The 18,046-nt window shown below is 39.2% G+C and overlaps 1 protein-coding gene across 1 annotated transcript in view; it reads left to right on the top strand.

The window, feature by feature from the left end:
* Nucleotides 1-17,779, top strand: part of si:dkey-247m21.3 (5-hydroxytryptamine receptor 4) — a 44,592-nt gene extending 26,813 nt beyond the window's left edge. The window contains exon 7 of the mRNA XM_056402789.1: nt 15,596-17,779. Within this exon, the coding sequence (XP_056258764.1) occupies nt 15,596-15,689 (94 nt within the window). The 3' untranslated portion in view covers nt 15,690-17,779. The remainder of the gene's footprint in view (nt 1-15,595) is intronic.
* The last annotated feature ends 267 nt before the right edge of the window (nt 17,780-18,046 follow it).

The following is an 18,046-nucleotide window of genomic DNA, read 5'->3' as shown; positions in this document are numbered from 1 at the left end:
CAGTGGCGGAGGAGAGCAGGCTTCATCAACCACAGACTTAGTTTAGACAGACAGGCTGGATAGTGCAAACACTTCAGTCTGAGATTTATTATGAGACCTGTATGATTTATTATTGTTTGATTGAAACCTAAAATTCTCCAGCTGCTCCTCTCTGTTCTCTCTCCTCGTCTTTTTTTTTTCCTCAGAAGATTTTTTATCTTTTGTTTCTTTAATTTTTTTTTTCGTTGGACATTGGTGTGAAATGTTTATCTTGTCTAGCCTGCTACTTGCTATGTTTTACTTTCTCTCTCTTTATCATTTTTTAAATTTTTTTTTTTTTTTTTTACCATTTTTGCCAAATTGAGAAAATGGAGTGTGTCTCTTCTGGTCACTGGCTCAGCAGGGTGTCCCTGCCTTTCTTAAATAACAGGAATAATGTTGATTATCATATTTACAGGCTAACGAAAGGAAGGAAAGTGGGAGATTAAAACATGAGAAACTGTCACATCTAAGTTACAATGAATAAGCAACATAATCAAAATGTTAAAACCCAGACTGTTGTCCTGATTGCTTCCTGTTCCATTTGTGTGGAGGACATTAGCTGCCTCTTCCTCCTCAGCTTTTGACTTTGTTTGGATTTTCTGAACTCATCTGTGATTGTAAATGAAACTCATCTCTCCCTCAGTCTCTCCATCCATCTATGGCTTCGCTTTACTCTGTGATTGAAACACAGTTTCCTTGGTGACAAATTGGACCACAGAATGGACCCACCTGGCCAAGTCAGCTCTTTGAAATTCAATTAAGGCAGTCTATTTTCTGAGAGGGACAAAGGGCTAGTTTTGTTTCTTTCTTTTTTTTTTAAAAATATGATTTTGGGCACTAAAGACCTTCTGGGTGAAGACTCAGGCTCCGTATTTACTGTAGTCAGCCTTTAAACAAAGGCTGGATTCGTTTAAAAGTGATTTTATGATACATTATCCCACTCAGTGCTATAGTGACATGGATTGCCACTATGAATGTCCTGACAAATGAAAAAAGGAAAGAATGAAAAAACAAAACTGTTTTTCGTGCTAACAGATATAGTGAAATTAGTACAGGATGAAGTGCATTTAGGCCTTTTTCATGGAAAACATTTTGAGCAGGAAAAGGAAAGTTTAGTTAATAAAATCGATTGATGAATTCTATTTCTATTCTATTGTTTCAGTATGCCAGATGTAGCCATTATTAGTGTTATTTGAGTACACAAACAAGCAGTAGCATCAGGAATGTGGAGAATGGAGATACATGGTTTTGTCAGGACTGACAGATGGAAAAGGGAGTGCAAACAGGTTACTTTAAATTAAGGAGCAGAGTCACTCGTGCTGATTGACAGTATTAAGGACCAAGCACCAATCTAAGAAATGCAACAGCACAGTATATGACAGACAACACGTACGATCACAGGGGACAGGCAGTCAGTAAAAATAAACTTTCTGTCTTAATTTCCTGGTGCACTGCTGATTGTTTCATAGCAGCCTTGAAACCCAGAGCGACTGCAGGGAGAGGCAATCCTCTTTTTCTTTTTTTACTTAAATCCTCAAATCAGCACATTTTATTATGTTATTATTATTTTGTTTGACTGTATGTAGTGAGATACTATAAAATCCATTGTGCTCCATCATGTATTAAAGAGACTTGGACTCTCATTTGCATGTATTAAAAAAAGATAGGAAATGGAGAATATTCCTAAGAACAAATAAGCATGGTGAAGTCAGTTAGTCGGTCCGTTGCTTTGCATTCAGCCATCTTTTTGATTTAGAGCTAGAAAGATTTTTTTTGACAATAGCCAGACTGCCATAAAAATCCTAAAGGCTTAGATTTTCATTTGCACGCAACAAATACAAAATGTTAAATGCCAAGAAATGTATTGTACACTTTCATGTATTGGAAAAACACAATTAAGAATTATGAAAAATAAGGAACATACCGGAGTTGATAAGGAAACAAACAGGAAGGTGTGCAACACCCTGTCATGAGCAAATTACTTATATTTGATTTCACAGACTTATTTAAAGAAACTGATCCAAATCTTCTGCAGTACTTCACCTCAGATGACTGTCGGCCTGACGGAGAGATACCGCTAAAAAACAACAATGAGCAGGAAAATAAGCCCTAAATTCAATTTCAGTGTTGAAACATTACGATAGAACTTTGCATCAGATCTCTTGCCAGGCTTCTGATGGGGCTTCAGAGCTCTTACACTATCGCCGTTTCCCATCATTCTGTGAGCACACTCAATCTCTATTCTAAATTGCTAAAGCTCGTTTACAGCATATCTTTCCCAGCTCATGTCAGAGACAACAAAAGATCACACCAGTTAACTGTCCAAACGATTCTGAAAGTGTCTGGGGTTTTTGTTTTTTTGTTTTTGTTTTTTTGGTGCTGTATTTGAAAGAAAATCATGAGTCGTGAGCAGTTTATTTATTGCACAGAGCCGAGAGTGGAAACTGATAATAATTCATTTTATTTCTGTTTGACTTGAGCATGAGTGCCCGCTGCCAATCAGTTGTTAGTATCAATCTTCTGCTGCTCATAAATCCTTGTCTTTTTTTCTTTCTTTTTTTTATTATTACACACTCACATTCTCATTCCTGTCATTTCTGTTGCTGTATATGTGTGTGTGTGTGTGTGTGTGTGTGTGTGTGTGTGTGTGTGTGTGTGTCTTCTGTCAGACTCCCGTATGTCACTATGGAGTATATGTTCAACTTTACAAGACTACAATTGAGTTTCAGTGGTGAAGTAGTTGCCAGGAGTCTCTTGTCAATCTTTAACTGCTGACCTCGTTTTAGCTTCAGGTGAATCACATACTTCACGTTTCTCAGTTTGCCCGAAAGAGGAGAAAAATAATAGACTCACGTCTCAATTTAAATCTGACAAACCCTTGCAGTGAGCATGTACATTGTGCAGAGCTGATATTAAATTTTCTCAGGCATTCTTAGGAATTGTTTGTTCATTTGTTTTCATTGTGATGATCATGTGTTTTTACTTTAAAGTCCATCTGCAGAGCAAAGTTCCCCCAAAGGAGCAATAAAGATTTAATTCACTTCAATTCAGTTAAGTAGTTTTCTAGGAAACTGTTTGGACGTTGTGTTCTCAGTTAGAGCTTCAGTAGCCTCTCCCTGAATGCCAAACATTAAATATGACTTTACTGCCCGTCATTGCTTGATGAACTAGAAACTGTCTCTCTCTGAGTGAGTGTGTGTGTGTGAGTGTGGAGGATGTCTGGTAGCCCATTGCTCTGTGTTTTACAGGTTGTAAAATGTACAGTTAGATAAATGACGGGGAAGACATTCTGCAAGAGAGCGGTACAAACTCAATCTAAGCGGCAGAGCGGTGAAATAAAAGTCCAGATATAAGGACACCTAAGAAACAGGATTTAAGGATGTCTGGGACAGCGGCAGAAATGATCCCTGTCAAACAAAGACATCTGTAACTAACTGCTGCTTTCACGTCCAGTTGCCATCTTTGTGTGGAATAATGTTTAAATATTATATATGACACTTTTCCCGGCTTTCTCACCAAAAGTTAAGTTTGATTTACTGAGTGGTACCATCGTGAGGTTATTAATGTGCACGTTGATGAGGAAGAAATTCGATCGCATGCAGCCTTTTTAAATTGATGTTTAAGTGGCATGACGCACTGCAACTATGCTAAAGGGGTACCAACTGCACATGCGCTGGAAAGCAATCAAGGTCATTGAGTTGGAAGAGAGGTTCTGTGAGGAGGTCACCGCTACCGTCACCTCTACAATTCACCTTTTAAAGAATAAGTAGAGCAGACGAAGCAGCGTCTGCTTGCATGGATGTCACCATTTTTGATTTCATACGTAGTATGAAAAAAAGTGAGTCAATTTGCTCAAGAATTCCCAATAAGAAGCTTTTGGGCAATCTGTGAAGAACAATCAGGGCCAATGCAGGAGCTAGAGTAAAAAAGTCAATGAAAAGTTACGGTGTAGAAGTCCATAATCCAATACATAGTTTTATTTAAGTATGTGGTTTCATTTGCCTAGCCTAACCCAAACATTGGTTATAATTCAGTTGCCACTCACATGTTTAAGCAATAATGTTGACGCTTCCCCTTAATGCACAATAATACATAAACACAATACAAAACATAAAGGTGCAGTATAGCAGAGGTGAGGAGATGCAGTTTGTGGAATGCTTCAGTAGGAAATAAGAAAAGTATTATATACGTGTCTTCAAATTAAGTACACATAAATATTTTTATAGGTGACTCGCCATATTTCATGTTAACTTTGATTTTACTTTGACAAAAGTTGTGCCTTATAATTTATATGTCTTGAATGCAACCACAAATTTGACAGTGACCTGAGATAAAGTCCGACTGAGGGCGAGGCTAATCAGAGTCTCCGTCATGCTACCTTCATTACCCCACCTCAGTTCAGGGCGCATACACGATTCGACTGATGTTCAAGATGCTGTTGTTTTGTTAATTTGTTCAGAGAAGTTGGATGGTGTATTTTTGCTGCAGCCTGCCTCTCACGCTGACACACACATTCACAAAGCTAAATTTAGCCTCAGCCCTCAATAGTTAGCCGCTGAGCTGAGCCGTGGCTCCGTGCTCCATGCATTAGGTTAAAAAGCACATCAGGAGAGAAAGAGTTCTTCGTATTTACTTCCTTCTTCAAGACTCTTAGCTGTCTTTCTGCAATTTTCTGTGTGCTGTCAGCCCTTAAATGAACCACGCATTTAAATAAGTTTTTTTTTTTATATAAATAATTTTTTTGCTTTGAGTGTTTTTCTACTTTTGTGTTTCCTTAGCAACAGTGAGCAGGTAGGAGAAAATAATGAACAATTTTTCTGAACTCTGAACTGGTTCTTCTTCAACTGGGCCACAGATGGATTCCACTCTAATGTACTTGACAGATAAAACAGAAGTACATGTGACAGCCTCTAATTCTATGTCTTTAGGGGAAAATCTCCATATGTTTGAAGGGAAAATGAAAACTGACACTGATATGACATCTGAAATGTAAAGAGCTAATTGTTGTAATGAAATCATAATTCCATCAGTCTCTAAAATAGACAGTGGTGTTTCCAAATAATGGTTAACTCAAAATATAGTATAATAAAGCCTCATTTATTCAGTTATAGCTGCTCTGCTGAGAGTTTTTGCAGACTAAATTTAGATTTTGCAGGTTTGAGGCCTGCAATATTTTTGTGTTTAAGTCTGATTCACAGCCTCTGGGAATGTTTTTGATTTATTAGCTGTTATTTCATCATGTTTCACTCAGATATGAGAGGGCGTGCTGAGTATCTGGCATCTTGCAAAGTGTGCCAAATGCCATTTCATTCTGGCTCTGTCTCCCACATGTAGAGAAGTCTCAAGAATTGGGCACAAAACTGAAAACGAAAGTTAATGTGACAAATTCACACCTCGCTGTGACCTGCAGAAACTTGGGTAGGTTGGGATTCCATCAGAAATGAGTTGCACACCAAACACATGCAGAGAGTGTGAATGCCTGGTGAGACAGGACAATAAAAGATGACGGGCAGCTTGAAGCGAGGTGTCTCCTCTGTGTCCCTGTCAGATCTGCCATAATCCATCAGCGCTGATGTTCTTCTGCTGCTTTCAAGATAGATTTTGGCTGCAGACAGCTTCCAACTGTTTCAGCTGCTGCCAAAAGATTGAATCTAGACGGTCATGTTTTTCTTGCTTAAGTTATAGCGACTGACAAGGCGGTGTGTGTCTGTGTGAGTGGAATTGTGTGTGTTTGATTGACAAAAAGATAGTGGGGTGTTTTTTTTTGTCTGAGGTGTAGAGATCGCCCAGTGGCTCTGCAGTCTTTAGAGCTCGGTCCAACATTTCTGGTACAGCCAGATAAAACTCTGGACTAGGCCGCATGTCGATCACTTTATTTTTAATTGAGTTTTATTAAATAAAAACAGCCGTCACTCATGGGTGATTAGCGATTAGATTTCTGAATCAATGAGACAGACTGACGGAATATGAGCTGGAGGAGTTTCACGGTAAACACACAAAGGCAATGCACACATGCACACACATATAAACTTCCATTTCCATTTAAACCTTCAAAAAATACATTTGTATATTTCTGCCTATAAACATATATAGGCAGAAATATACAATTGCCGACCATTTCTGAAGGGTTTCAGATTGATTTCCTCATGTTAAAACAGCCAAAAGTTGTGTCCCAATTCAGGGACCGTCGTTGACAATGTCCCCCGAAGGATGCAGCTTTTCTTAGCAGTCGTAGATCTCGAAGACCGAACTGAAATGAGACGGGCTGGTACAGCTTTGCCCGCCTTTTGTACAATTGCTTTGCAAAACTCCTGGCTCCTGTTGTCTAGCAATCTTGACAACGCATAACTTTTTTTCACAAAACCTTGAGGTTTTAAGTCCCGTGGCTTTTAACTGTTGCACCATTTGCTGTTGAACTGGGCTGAAACTCAAATGTTTCTTTTAAAAGTGTAATCCTTGGGCTCTCTGTCGGTGTCGTTTGCTTTGATTACCGGCGTACAATGAACCGAGGGATACGTTGGGCCACGAAGGATCCTTCATTGCCCAAGAAAAGAAGGCTGCATTTCTCAGCTGCATTCGAAGGAGCCTTTGAAATGGGACAGACAACTCGTGCTTCTACATATTTTAATTATAATTTAATAAAAAATAAACAGGACAGTTTAGGAGAGTGTGTTGTTGTAACATACCATATTCTGGCCATCATGTCCATCTTATTAAATGCATGTAACACACGTAGCTCATGCTGTGCGATTACTTGCAAACACTGTCCTCTGTTTGTTCACAGAGAAGCTGAGAGAAAAGGAGACATGCGGCCTCATTAGGAGTTGTTAATCAACAAATACGTTAAAAAACACTTATATCTGCTTACAATTACATTATAGTGTGTTATAAACCAGTAATTAAATACTTACATACTATATGTTAAATACAGAGACTTACAGTAGAGTGTTACCCATGCCTCTACTGCGCTTCGTCTAACCACCTAACCTCACCAGGAAAACGAACCTGCCACTCTAACGCTACATGTTTTCTACTGCAGCTGCTCAAATGTCAACATGTAAGGTCTGAGTCGTTCTCGTTTATCGTGCTTGAATCTAATGCGACTTTGTCCATGCGGGTCTTCACAAGCAGTTCCTGACAAAGAAATAAAGAAAATGTACTTTTAGAAAAACTAAATTTTTTTAACTCTTGGTTTGACAGTAGAAGCCTACCACTCTCTTCACATGAAAATGATTTTTTTGAGAAAAACATGCAGGAAGTGGGGAGAAGAAGTAGAAGTTTAATGCATCAAGTTTCGCTCACCGCAGAAAATGAATGGACAAGAATAGAAAACACAGTATAGCCTAAAGTAAACATGTAGGCATCATTGAATGCACCACAGGTGTCCAATGAAGTAAAAAAAGTACAAAATCACTGGTACAGGCCTTGAGGCGTCGGTATATTTCACTAAAATTAGTACATTGTCTTGAAATATAGAATTATTTGGAGCTGTTGAGATTAAAAAATGGGCTGTACTCAATTAAATCCTGCTGGGATCGCAAGGTCAAAACATGATTCCCTAAAAGCAGGGTCAGAAACGCTGCTGTATTATTTTCACTGCATCAAATTCGCTTTTAATTTGCCAGTCACAAGATAAAGTTATGTTTAATTTTGTGTACAAGACTTCATAGAAGAAACAGTAATGTTAAAATATGCAAATAAGCTACAAAGACACACACACATACACACACACACACACACACACACACACACACACACACATCATACGTGGTCTAAAATAGAGGCAGCATCTTGTTATCGGGTAGCCCATCTTTAAGCAGAAAGTGAGCTGGTTTAACGTCAATGGGACGGGGGAGATGGGGCCCAAAACTCAGTCAGATGAAATCATTTTCTTTCTTCTCTGATAAAACAAGCTCTGTTTGGAGAAAGGGAGGGATTTCCTTGTTTTCTTAAAGCCGGTGCTTGGCATATGATGGGAGTCTGCGCGGACACACAGACCGGAGCTGAGTGGTATGGAGAGAATTAATATCATCTATTATAAGAAATCCAATATTGGCATATAGCATAAGCAAAGCCACATTAAATAATTAAAGTGATCCCATCCCAGTGAACTGTGTAGTCATATGATGTACTATGATTTCAACTTTTTGTTTTCATTTTGTGAGAATGTCAATTAGTATATTATTTTGATTCAGGAATATCATTTCAGCTGAAATATCATTCGGCTCTCGTGCATGGACATGTAACACATGATTATAGAGATCCAGATTGAGATGAGAGAACGCTCAGTTTAACCAGAGTTATAAAATCACAAAGTCAACATGCCACCTGACAGTATGATGCTAATGAAGATAACATGTTACATATTTAATGAAGAGATTTAATGCTCATTATAAGATCTGTTTTGCAGTGGTCTGAGCTCACTGCATGACAAAAGATGTCTTCTTCAAAATGGCTGCACGTTCACCCTTAGCATCACACCAAAAAGCCACACATGCGACACGGAGGATTTGTTGGCCTAGAAACCTAGTTCGTGCTGATAAAGGGGCCACGGGATACCAGTGTGGAATTTGTGGCTTAGCTGGTGGGTGTCAGAGTTTGTTTTCAAAGGTGTGTTTGTGCCACAGTTTTAATGTTGAAGCCCTTCTTTTTGACACCTGAATGTAAACTTAGTAAAGCTGGGACACCTCTGTGTACATTTGTAACTGGGTGATGAGTATCTTTTATTTTCAGAGAAGCAAAGACACTCAAATTGAGCGTCTTAGAAACGTGATTTGATGTTAGAGGACGACTGAATCTGGCTCAAGACCCTCATCATCCTCTGTCACTATCTCTTGAAATGTCAATTTAATGACGGTTTAGCCACGAGGCTTTAGATGTAATGACTGATTAGGGTATAGACTATAATCATGATTATGAGAACTTTTCATCACAATTTCTGACAGCACAGGTAGGGAGGACCCAAACAGGGACATGTTGATGCAGTGAAGTTGCTTTAATAGATGAAATAAGACAGGCAGGTCTAGACAACAGGTTACAAAACACAGGCAGGGGACCCATACAAGAAGACAAGGACGCAAAATGAGACAATCCAACAAGGAGCTGCTGGCAAAGGCAGGTTTAAATAGTGACTGGGATGATGAAGAAAGTGGCAACAGGTGTGTGTGCGAGGGCAGGGGCGCTCAGGTGATTGCGAATTGGAAACAGGTGAGCGAGTGGAATTGTAGACAGGGGGACGGTCCGGGGACATCTGGTGGGCGGATGGAGAATGGCACGTGTGGAGAGATGAAGGGACAAACATTTGGAATGACATGAGGTTTTGATAGAAATGTCTGCCGCTGAAGTTAGATGGACCTGGATGTGAGCATTATGCATGTGCTACCGGTAAGAAATTTCAGTGAGGAGGGAGGAGCTGACATTGTTTATAGCAGTGTGAAAGTAAAAAGTTAAAATCTGGGTCTTTAAAAGCCTGTCATGTATTATTAATCACGTTAATTGGCCTGTATTATATCCATAATCTTACATGTCAAAACAAAAACAAATCAAACTAATATCTGGCAGCGTGATACCTTGTAAAATGTCTTTTTCGTTTACCATGGCTCCTATTTTATAGCAGGTCAGTTCACGTGCTCCTAAATCAAAGACAAGATCGAAGCAATCATAAACACTCACTTATAGATAATCCAGCAACAGAACTTTATCACTTGTGCTTGGATTGCAGGTCCCATGTTGCTTCCTTCGACTCTCACTTGATCTGTCCAACATATTTGTCGTACTAGAAACACTGAAGCCTCACTGGCCCAGATTTTAGGGCATGAGGATGAATTCACACCACTAATAAGCCGATGAATTTCCCTGGAGTACTGGAGTCAGTGCTTCAGTCTGTACTTGTTCTCTTTCTAAGCGTGTGCGTGGACACATGGACAACTATTGAAATGAGTGTGAAGAGGGAAAAAAGTAACGGAATAAAAGTGGCAACTAGTTTGACATTTATCAGGTTGTCTGTTACCCCGAGTGTTCAGACTTGAATTCCCATAATACAGTTGGCAAAGTATATAAAGGTACGGCTTTCCAAGAAGATTTCCAGAAAGTAGTTTGTATAGGAGGAAGTGAAAACCAGCTCCTCCAGTTTTATCTGCCCAAGTAGTCAAGGGATTTATAACTGCGACCCCCTGGTCATTGTATCGTTCAGGCTAGCGCCGCCATCACATCCCACTGCCCCTCCCCCCCAGTGTTCTTGTGGGAAAACACGCCTTATCTTCCATCCCGATCAGCGCTCCCTCCTCACAACTTCAGCTCGCGAAAGTGAGGAGATAAGAGTGAAATTTGATTGTTTAATGTCCTCGAAAAGATATTAGCGCAAAATTAAAGGAACACAAAGCTCTCTTCTATCTCGTGCCAATCTCTGTTAAGGTCACGTTACAGATCAGATGATGTTTTCGCGCAAGTGACTTGTGGGACAATGAAGATGTTTTGTGACCGAGAAGGAGTCAAGGAATTGTAATTCGGAGTGTTGCAGCAAGCGGAAATATGAAAGATAAATGTGAAATATACATTGTTGGCAAAGTTTTATTAGATAAGGTTGCTCTGACAATATGTACATTTGTATCATTTCATGGCATGATCTGTATCTAGAACCATTCATTCATCCTATAAGGACTGGTACAGTGGTTTTGATACAATTATAAAAAACATATTTCTTATTGATAAAAACCTCTACACATGGACCAGTCACAACTGTGGTTTTGGCTTAAAATGGCCATACAATAACATTTTAGGTTCAGGATTTCAGGGGGGGATGGAGGGAAATTAAATTCATGTTTAATCACGCTTTAAATTAAAAAAAAAAAAAAGCAAAAAACTGTCTCCTCCCCCATTTCCCCATCATAAAACAGTCAAAACAGCCTGAAACAGTAGAAGCTCTTGACACATAGCCAGAAGTTGGGGACACAGCCAACATACACAAGAAATAAAACAACAAATATAGTTTTAAAATCTTATCTGAAGTGTTAAAATCTGTCTTTCCCCAAAAGAACTAAAATCCTTAAAATAATCAAATCACGGAAGCTGAACTTCCTCCTCTCTCACGGCCTTTTCCTGAGCATGTAGGTTTGTGTTGTGCCTTTTGATTGACTGCTTCAGTTTGTCAGACTGGAATTCAGCCACAGATCAAACTAACTGACAGATAACAGCAAACCTGGCAGCATATAGATGTCAGATGCAGTTATGAACAGCATACATTATGACTTGTGCTGGGCAATAAAAGCCACTTTGTATGTCGCCAGTTGAATTCAGTTGCAGTAGGAAGTGTTCAGTTTGTGTTGGTGTAATACAGCTGTCTGAGAGGGCACGGCAAATCAATCAAGGTAAAATGACACTGAACTACATGCTGCTTTGTTTTCCTGTAATTCCCATGTATGTATTTGAAGCCAGAACTGCTTGTGTACCAAGATGTGATGTAAAGACATTGAAGGGCTTTTGCTGAAAACTCCAGATCGTAAATAGTGTCACAAATGACTTTCATATCATGAAAATCTGACAAAGTTTAAAATATCTGTAATTGCTCTCTCCCCTGTGGCTCAGTGCAGGTTCAGTTGCTGCTTATTATCTAAGAATAGAAGCAAACATTTTCCGTATATTTAAGACTCCCCATGAGACAAATTATTAAAATACTGCAAGATGTTTCTCTCTCTCTCTCTCCCTCTCTCTCTCGCTGACCATGCACTGTCACTGTTCTGTACAAGTTTTCTTTGTATAATCATAATGGACAGCTGACACAGCCTCATAAAATGTTTCTCTGCCCACAAAGTGCACAAAATGATGGAAAATCACCACAACGCATGAGCTGCAAGAGAAATCCCTCTCACCTTTTCCTCTGTCTTCAGCCGGACAGTGAAAAAGCAGACAGCGAGACAGATTAGAGGAGACACAGGAGGGAAAGCTCTGTTTGGAGTTAACCACTAAACTCTTTCTGGACAAAGTGTTAGCCCTGCAGTGCCTTGAAACTGATGTTATGAGATTTGATTTAACTTGTGGGAAAGTTCCAACAGCACCCCCATCCCACCCCCCCACCTCGTTTTGTTTTTAAGCTCTGGGAACGTTCTCTTATGGGTGGGAAAAAAGTAGCAAGTTTTTAATGCTATAGAGGAGGCTTGCCAAATTGAGGCCACACTGCCTGTGGTTAAAAGCTGCTGCACGCAACGTTCAAGAATAGATACTGTACGTGCCATTTATTGGACAAATTTATTTAGTGTGTATGTATTTAAGTGTCGTATATCAGCCGATACGTGTAGTCAAAACATCTGCTTCGGCCTTATGGATAAGATTTAAGGATAACATGTTCCTGTTTTGATTATGAACAGCACCATATATGTACAGAAGGTCCAGCAAAGTGGCCTGTATCTCAACTGAATGTGGATGAATTTGTGGCGATAAGAATTATAAACATCTTTGCTCTATAAGTGGTATATGAGTGTTTCTGTCAAGCTGTAAATTTAAATGTGAATCAGTCTCTGCAAGCGTGGCGTCACGGCCATGGGATCAGACCAGAGAGGGGTTAGAGAGCAGGGTTTTGTTTTACCTGATAAAGAGCAATAGCTGAAAAAAACTGTTCTATTGGAGGAGGATCTATTTAAGGATTTCTGCATGACAATCCAATTAAAACAAACTCAATAAACTTCTAATCTCCCTCAAGGCGGCGGGAACAGCTGTTGCTGCTGCTGACTTGAGACTTGAGGTTCCAAAGAGAAGCTGTTGCCACTATCGTTTGAGTTTTTCAGACCGCTTAGTACCTGGGGTCGAAGAAAGCTTATTCACATAACGCTCATGTTGAACAGCGTGTAGGTTAGGGACTGTTAGGACTGTCCCTGTTAAACAGCCCAATAAATAATAAACCCTGTATACTTGTGTTTGTGAAAACCAGGACATGGACACATCCGGGTTGATGTTACTTGGATGTGCAAACACGTAAAGCAAAAGTGAAAATCAAATTTAGGTTTCGGTGTGATCTCCACCACTCAGAAGTGTTGTGGCAAAACCAGAGTCACCTCCAACCTGTCTCAAATATCAGTGAACTAAGGTGTGATTCACATTTTTATGGTTTTGTTTAGTCAGCTCAGAGCACTTGAAGGTCAGAGAAAGAGTGAATGTGACACAAAGACAACGCTTACGTGAAGCACGTGGTGGGATGCGTTGACTTTTTCCTGTTTCCAATCTTCCTCATTGTCTAGTTGATACTAAAATGCACCAGGATAAAAATGCTGGTCTCCTGTCCTTTACGACTTTTGTCTTGGTATAAGAACTTTGCACTACCTGCATGTTGCCAGGCTGCAATTACATACTGTGATTCATAAAGGACAGTGTGGTTGCTGCTGGATATTTGTGGGGAGATTTCCGACCTCAGACCATTGCATGTTTATTTGTAATCCAGTTGCCTGTTTCCCTGAATGTCCTACTTAGTATTTTAGGGTGGTATTGTCTATTAATGAGCCTTCCCATGGCTGATGGATGTTGGGAATCTCATCCATGACTGTGAGACAGACGGAGGGATGGACGGACGTACAGACAGAGAGGCAGAGCTGTGTTTGGACAGTAAACAGACTCCCAGTACAGAAAACACACAAAACAAAGGAGCAGAAGTTTCAGAACATTTCTGTTTATCTTTCCCCCATTGACGCCTCACCCTGGATGTGCCTCTGCGTGGGATTGTGTGTGTGTGTGTGTGTATGTGGCCATTGTAGTAAACGGTGTAATAAATACTAGCCAATCACAGGGACTTACCATAAGGGCTCCACCTGGACTTCCCTTCAGGTGTGTGTTTGCTTGTGTTTGTTTTCCTGCAGTCTGTTGTTAGTGAGCTCCTACAGTTTTCACACAGTAGGAAAGATGACAAAATTCCTCCAAAGTAAAAGACTTTTTGACGTAGCGTGTGGAGTGTAAATTGGAGTGAATAATAATTTACAGTTTAACCAAAGACACCCTGGTGGAAAGACTCAGTACCCACCATGCTCTCAGTGGAACACTCAAATTGTTTGCAACAGCAAGACTGAAAAACATTTTGGAGTGAATGAGGTTCCTTGTCAAAAGTTGTTCCTGCATCTTTGAGCAATTTAAAACCTCAGTATTTTAAGGGTTTTGTAAACCTTCCATGTACATTTCTCAAAATTAAGTTGACATGATTTTGCTTTGTTCAAATATGTGTTTGGATGAGGACACAATTTAATTTTATCAGTTTAAAAAGGGAGATACCCACTTATTACACCGTCAGACTGTTTTCACAGCTGCATTATGGATGGTTAAGAGTTGAAACACAAATAAACTCCTGATAGGGTTTTCAAAAAGAACAAGTTTTAGTGCAAAAGGCAGAAAAGCACAAAAACTAGTGCACAAAAAATCACTGTTTTTGACTGTTTGACTATTATTTGTAAATTATTCTGTAGTGTGAGTTTTGTAGAAAAATGTGAGCATGAGAACTTGAGTCACTGGAGGTCAGTTTCCAGCTGGTAACATGTTGCTCTTTACCTAGATGTATAGATATTTACAGTGACTGTAACGTGTGTGTGTGTGTGTGTGTGTGTGTGTGTGTGTGTGTGTGTGTGTAATTACTGCATTCTTTTCTCATTTCACTATTTCTAGGACATAAGTTTCTGCAGATGCCACAACATCATGAGCAAACATCCACTTGGATAAATAGATGTTGCAGCTGTTTTCTTGAGCTCAGACTGGTTGGTTGTAAACACACCAGTGAAAATATACTATACACACACTAAATGACTAAATATTTAAATTTTTGCTGTGTTTTCATATTTAAAATTTGTACTTTCAATAAACTATCTCAACAAAAACAAATTCTCCTTTCTCCAAATTCAACCGTTAAACTATTATCTGCTTGAATCCTTCAGAAGGAGTCATCTTTTTTTTGTCCTGTCCTCTGCTCCACCAACTTTGAGAGAAATGTCGGCAGTGGTTCCCAGTCACTCTTTCCTCATTTCCCATGCCTCCTTTCTCTTCTATTCCCACTGACCCCTCCACAGAAACCGTTCTTCACTTGTTTCTGCCAGCACAGTTATGGCACACCTATTTGACCTTAACCTTTTCTCCTAACCTTTTTTTTCCCCAACAACAATCAGATCTTATTTACTTGATTGTTTGAAACAGGCTTTTTATTATTGTGTATTGCACTTTTTGTATGCCAGTCCTTGTGATAGTCAGCCCATTAGCGGTCCTGACATTGTGACATTACAATTCAAAGTCAGCAGGAAGATCTATAGGTTGACGTAGTCATTGTGTATCCAATAAGTGTGTGATGCCCTGTCCTTTTGTTTTGCTGTGATGTCAGCAAAATACATTGTTAAGCATTTTTTTTTTAAAAATCAATAAGTCTTTAGAAATAGTGTGTCTGAAACCCAATTTGACATTCTCTCTTTCTGTCTCCGCCTGTAAATACATGAATCATGTGACTATGGTTGTCTCAACATAAGTTTGTTCCAGTGTGGTGCTACATAAATGCAAACTTACTAATTATTTAGTTTAAGACTTCACTAAAGCGTACTTAAGACTTATGTCTCTCTTTCAGATTATCCTTCCTGCCAAACCGGAGCTACAGCGACAACGGGCGGACGATACTGGCCAACGAGCAGGAGTCCCAGGACTCTCTTGGAACGCTATGAGGAAGACGTTACATTGACAGAGCTGTAATATTAAGCATGAGGACCTTTGAGTTCTAAGCCTCTGTGATCTCAACAGTCTGCTGTGATCCAACCTGACTGGTCCGTTTATGAGGATGTTGTCTTACCTGGATATTCAGTGTGTGATAAAGCATCATCATTTTATGTGACTTATATATATATAAATATATATATATATAAAATATGTTGATGTTGTCCGGGGCAATTCAAAAGTTAGTGGCACTACTGCTGGTCATAAGCCAAGGACAGAAAAAAATGCCCCCCGATTAAAGCATATTGGTGCAGAAGTACTGAGAGTATTTGTGTCCATGGACTGAAAAACACTGTCAATATGTTTCCAGTTCTGCTCTCATTCTGAAATCTGTGAAGAATTGTTCTTCTCACTCCAACATCTGGATCATAGGATGCGAAGATCAAGTCAGGGGGTCCAGAAAACGATGGCAAACTACAAGCCAAACTGTGGCCAACAAGATGGAAGAAGAAAGAGGTCTCATCTGCATTTTAACCTCTCTGATGACATTCCATCATACTGTAAAACTGGCATCCTCTGGCGCCATGTTAGGGAGGAAAAACAAGGTATGACAGAGCTATCTGCCAGCTGGTCACAGAGGTGACTGCAGGTCTTTTCAGTTAAAGACATTGTATTGTATACTTACCTTTTAGCAGCATCAGTTGTCTTCAATAGGACTCTCCAACAAAGACAGCACTCTGAAACTGCTGGATTCAACACATTATTTGTATCCGTCAATTACTATTTTAAAATAGCTATAAACAAAACACCAAAGACTGAGCATGTGGAAATAGAATAAAATTCACAGAGGCATTTTGTGATGAAATACAGCCGCATAAAAATGTTTGAATTGGGATGAAACACAAACCAACCTTACATTTTCACGCCACATAAAATAAAGTTTCCAATCTGTTGCATCTCTGACCACATCCAACAGTGATGTCATGTTGTAGTGCAGTTCTATGTCACTGCAGCACAGTGGGAATTTTAAATGCCAGTGTCCCAGTAATCCTGCAAGAAGTGACACATGCAAGAATTCACTTTTTTTTGTAAAGTAATAAGAGGATTTTGTTCCAAAGCACTGAACGTACATTCAAACAGACTCGCTACCATATTCGTATCTCAAATAGTAAACGTCTCTTCAATCTGACAAAAACAAATAAATTAGTCTCGCATTGCCAAATCTTCATCAAAACTTATAGGCAGGAGAAGTGGAAAGGGAGGAGAATGCCACCTGGAATAGACAACCAATGGGAGGCTTATACCTACAGTCTACAGCTGGTCAGACTGTGTCTGATTAACAGCCTGTGAAATGAGCACAGTGTCATTATGAAATGTGACATGATTAAAAACATTACAAATTCAGAAACATATTTTGGCATGATATGATACTGATATGATGATGTCAATATCATGTGATATTTTTGTTGGCAAAAATTTTAAAATTTGCAAAGAGGCTAAATGTTTTTTTCCTGAATATTCACATCTTTGTGGATTTTTTTTTCTTATTTTTCAACCCCATGAAAATTATAAGGCTGAAAATGTTCTGTATTTCCTTATTGATTACAAATCCAATGAAACAATCAAAACCAAAAATGCGTCAGTCCATCTCTCAACACTTTGTGACCTCACTAACCTCTCACAAATAATTTCCTAAAGCAGCTGGGTACTAGTGACAAGTTCACATTACTCAGAGTGAAATAAAATGTCTCCATAAAATAGATTTAACTCACTTTCAGTCTTTGATGCTCAGTTTACATATCTGAACTCTCTCGCTCTGTCTGTCACAACACCTTTAGGTGATCAACACTGAGGTGTGACACCAGCTCAGCCGCCTACTTTGTCATCACTGATATCTACATCTTCATTTCAGTTTCTTTCTGCATCGCTGCCTCAGAAAACAAGTTAACTCATTGTTTTTAGGTACAACCTCAAAGTCCAGCTTCAAAGATGAAGAGCTAAACGAATGTCTTGTTACTATGTGACAACCTAATAGTCCACTGTGCTCCATATTTTATGTTTATTGTGAGGAGATGATAAATAAACAGAGAATTTGACAATGTTTGTTGTAAACTGGTTCATTATTCATACTTATTTTTTAAGTATGAATAATTTTAATATTGTACTTATTCCTTACAGTAGTACTGGTGGCCAAGGTAAGGCCATCCAAAGCAATGTGATATATATTACACGTCATGTGATGCGAGTCCAATATTCACCTTCTTTCAGCTCAGTTTTGGTCTCCAGTAGCTCTTTAGCTGTTAAATGCTCCATTACATTCACCAGTTAGTCTCTTACTTTGTTTGTCTATTGTTTCATGCTGGGCAGG

The sequence above is a fragment of the Seriola aureovittata genome, chromosome 18, assembly GCF_021018895.1.
Source record: "Seriola aureovittata isolate HTS-2021-v1 ecotype China chromosome 18, ASM2101889v1, whole genome shotgun sequence".
Classification (NCBI taxonomy): domain Eukaryota; kingdom Metazoa; phylum Chordata; class Actinopteri; order Carangiformes; family Carangidae; genus Seriola; species Seriola aureovittata.
The sequence above is the reverse complement of the archived record's forward strand: the minus strand, read 5'-3'. Positions and strand labels throughout refer to the sequence as shown.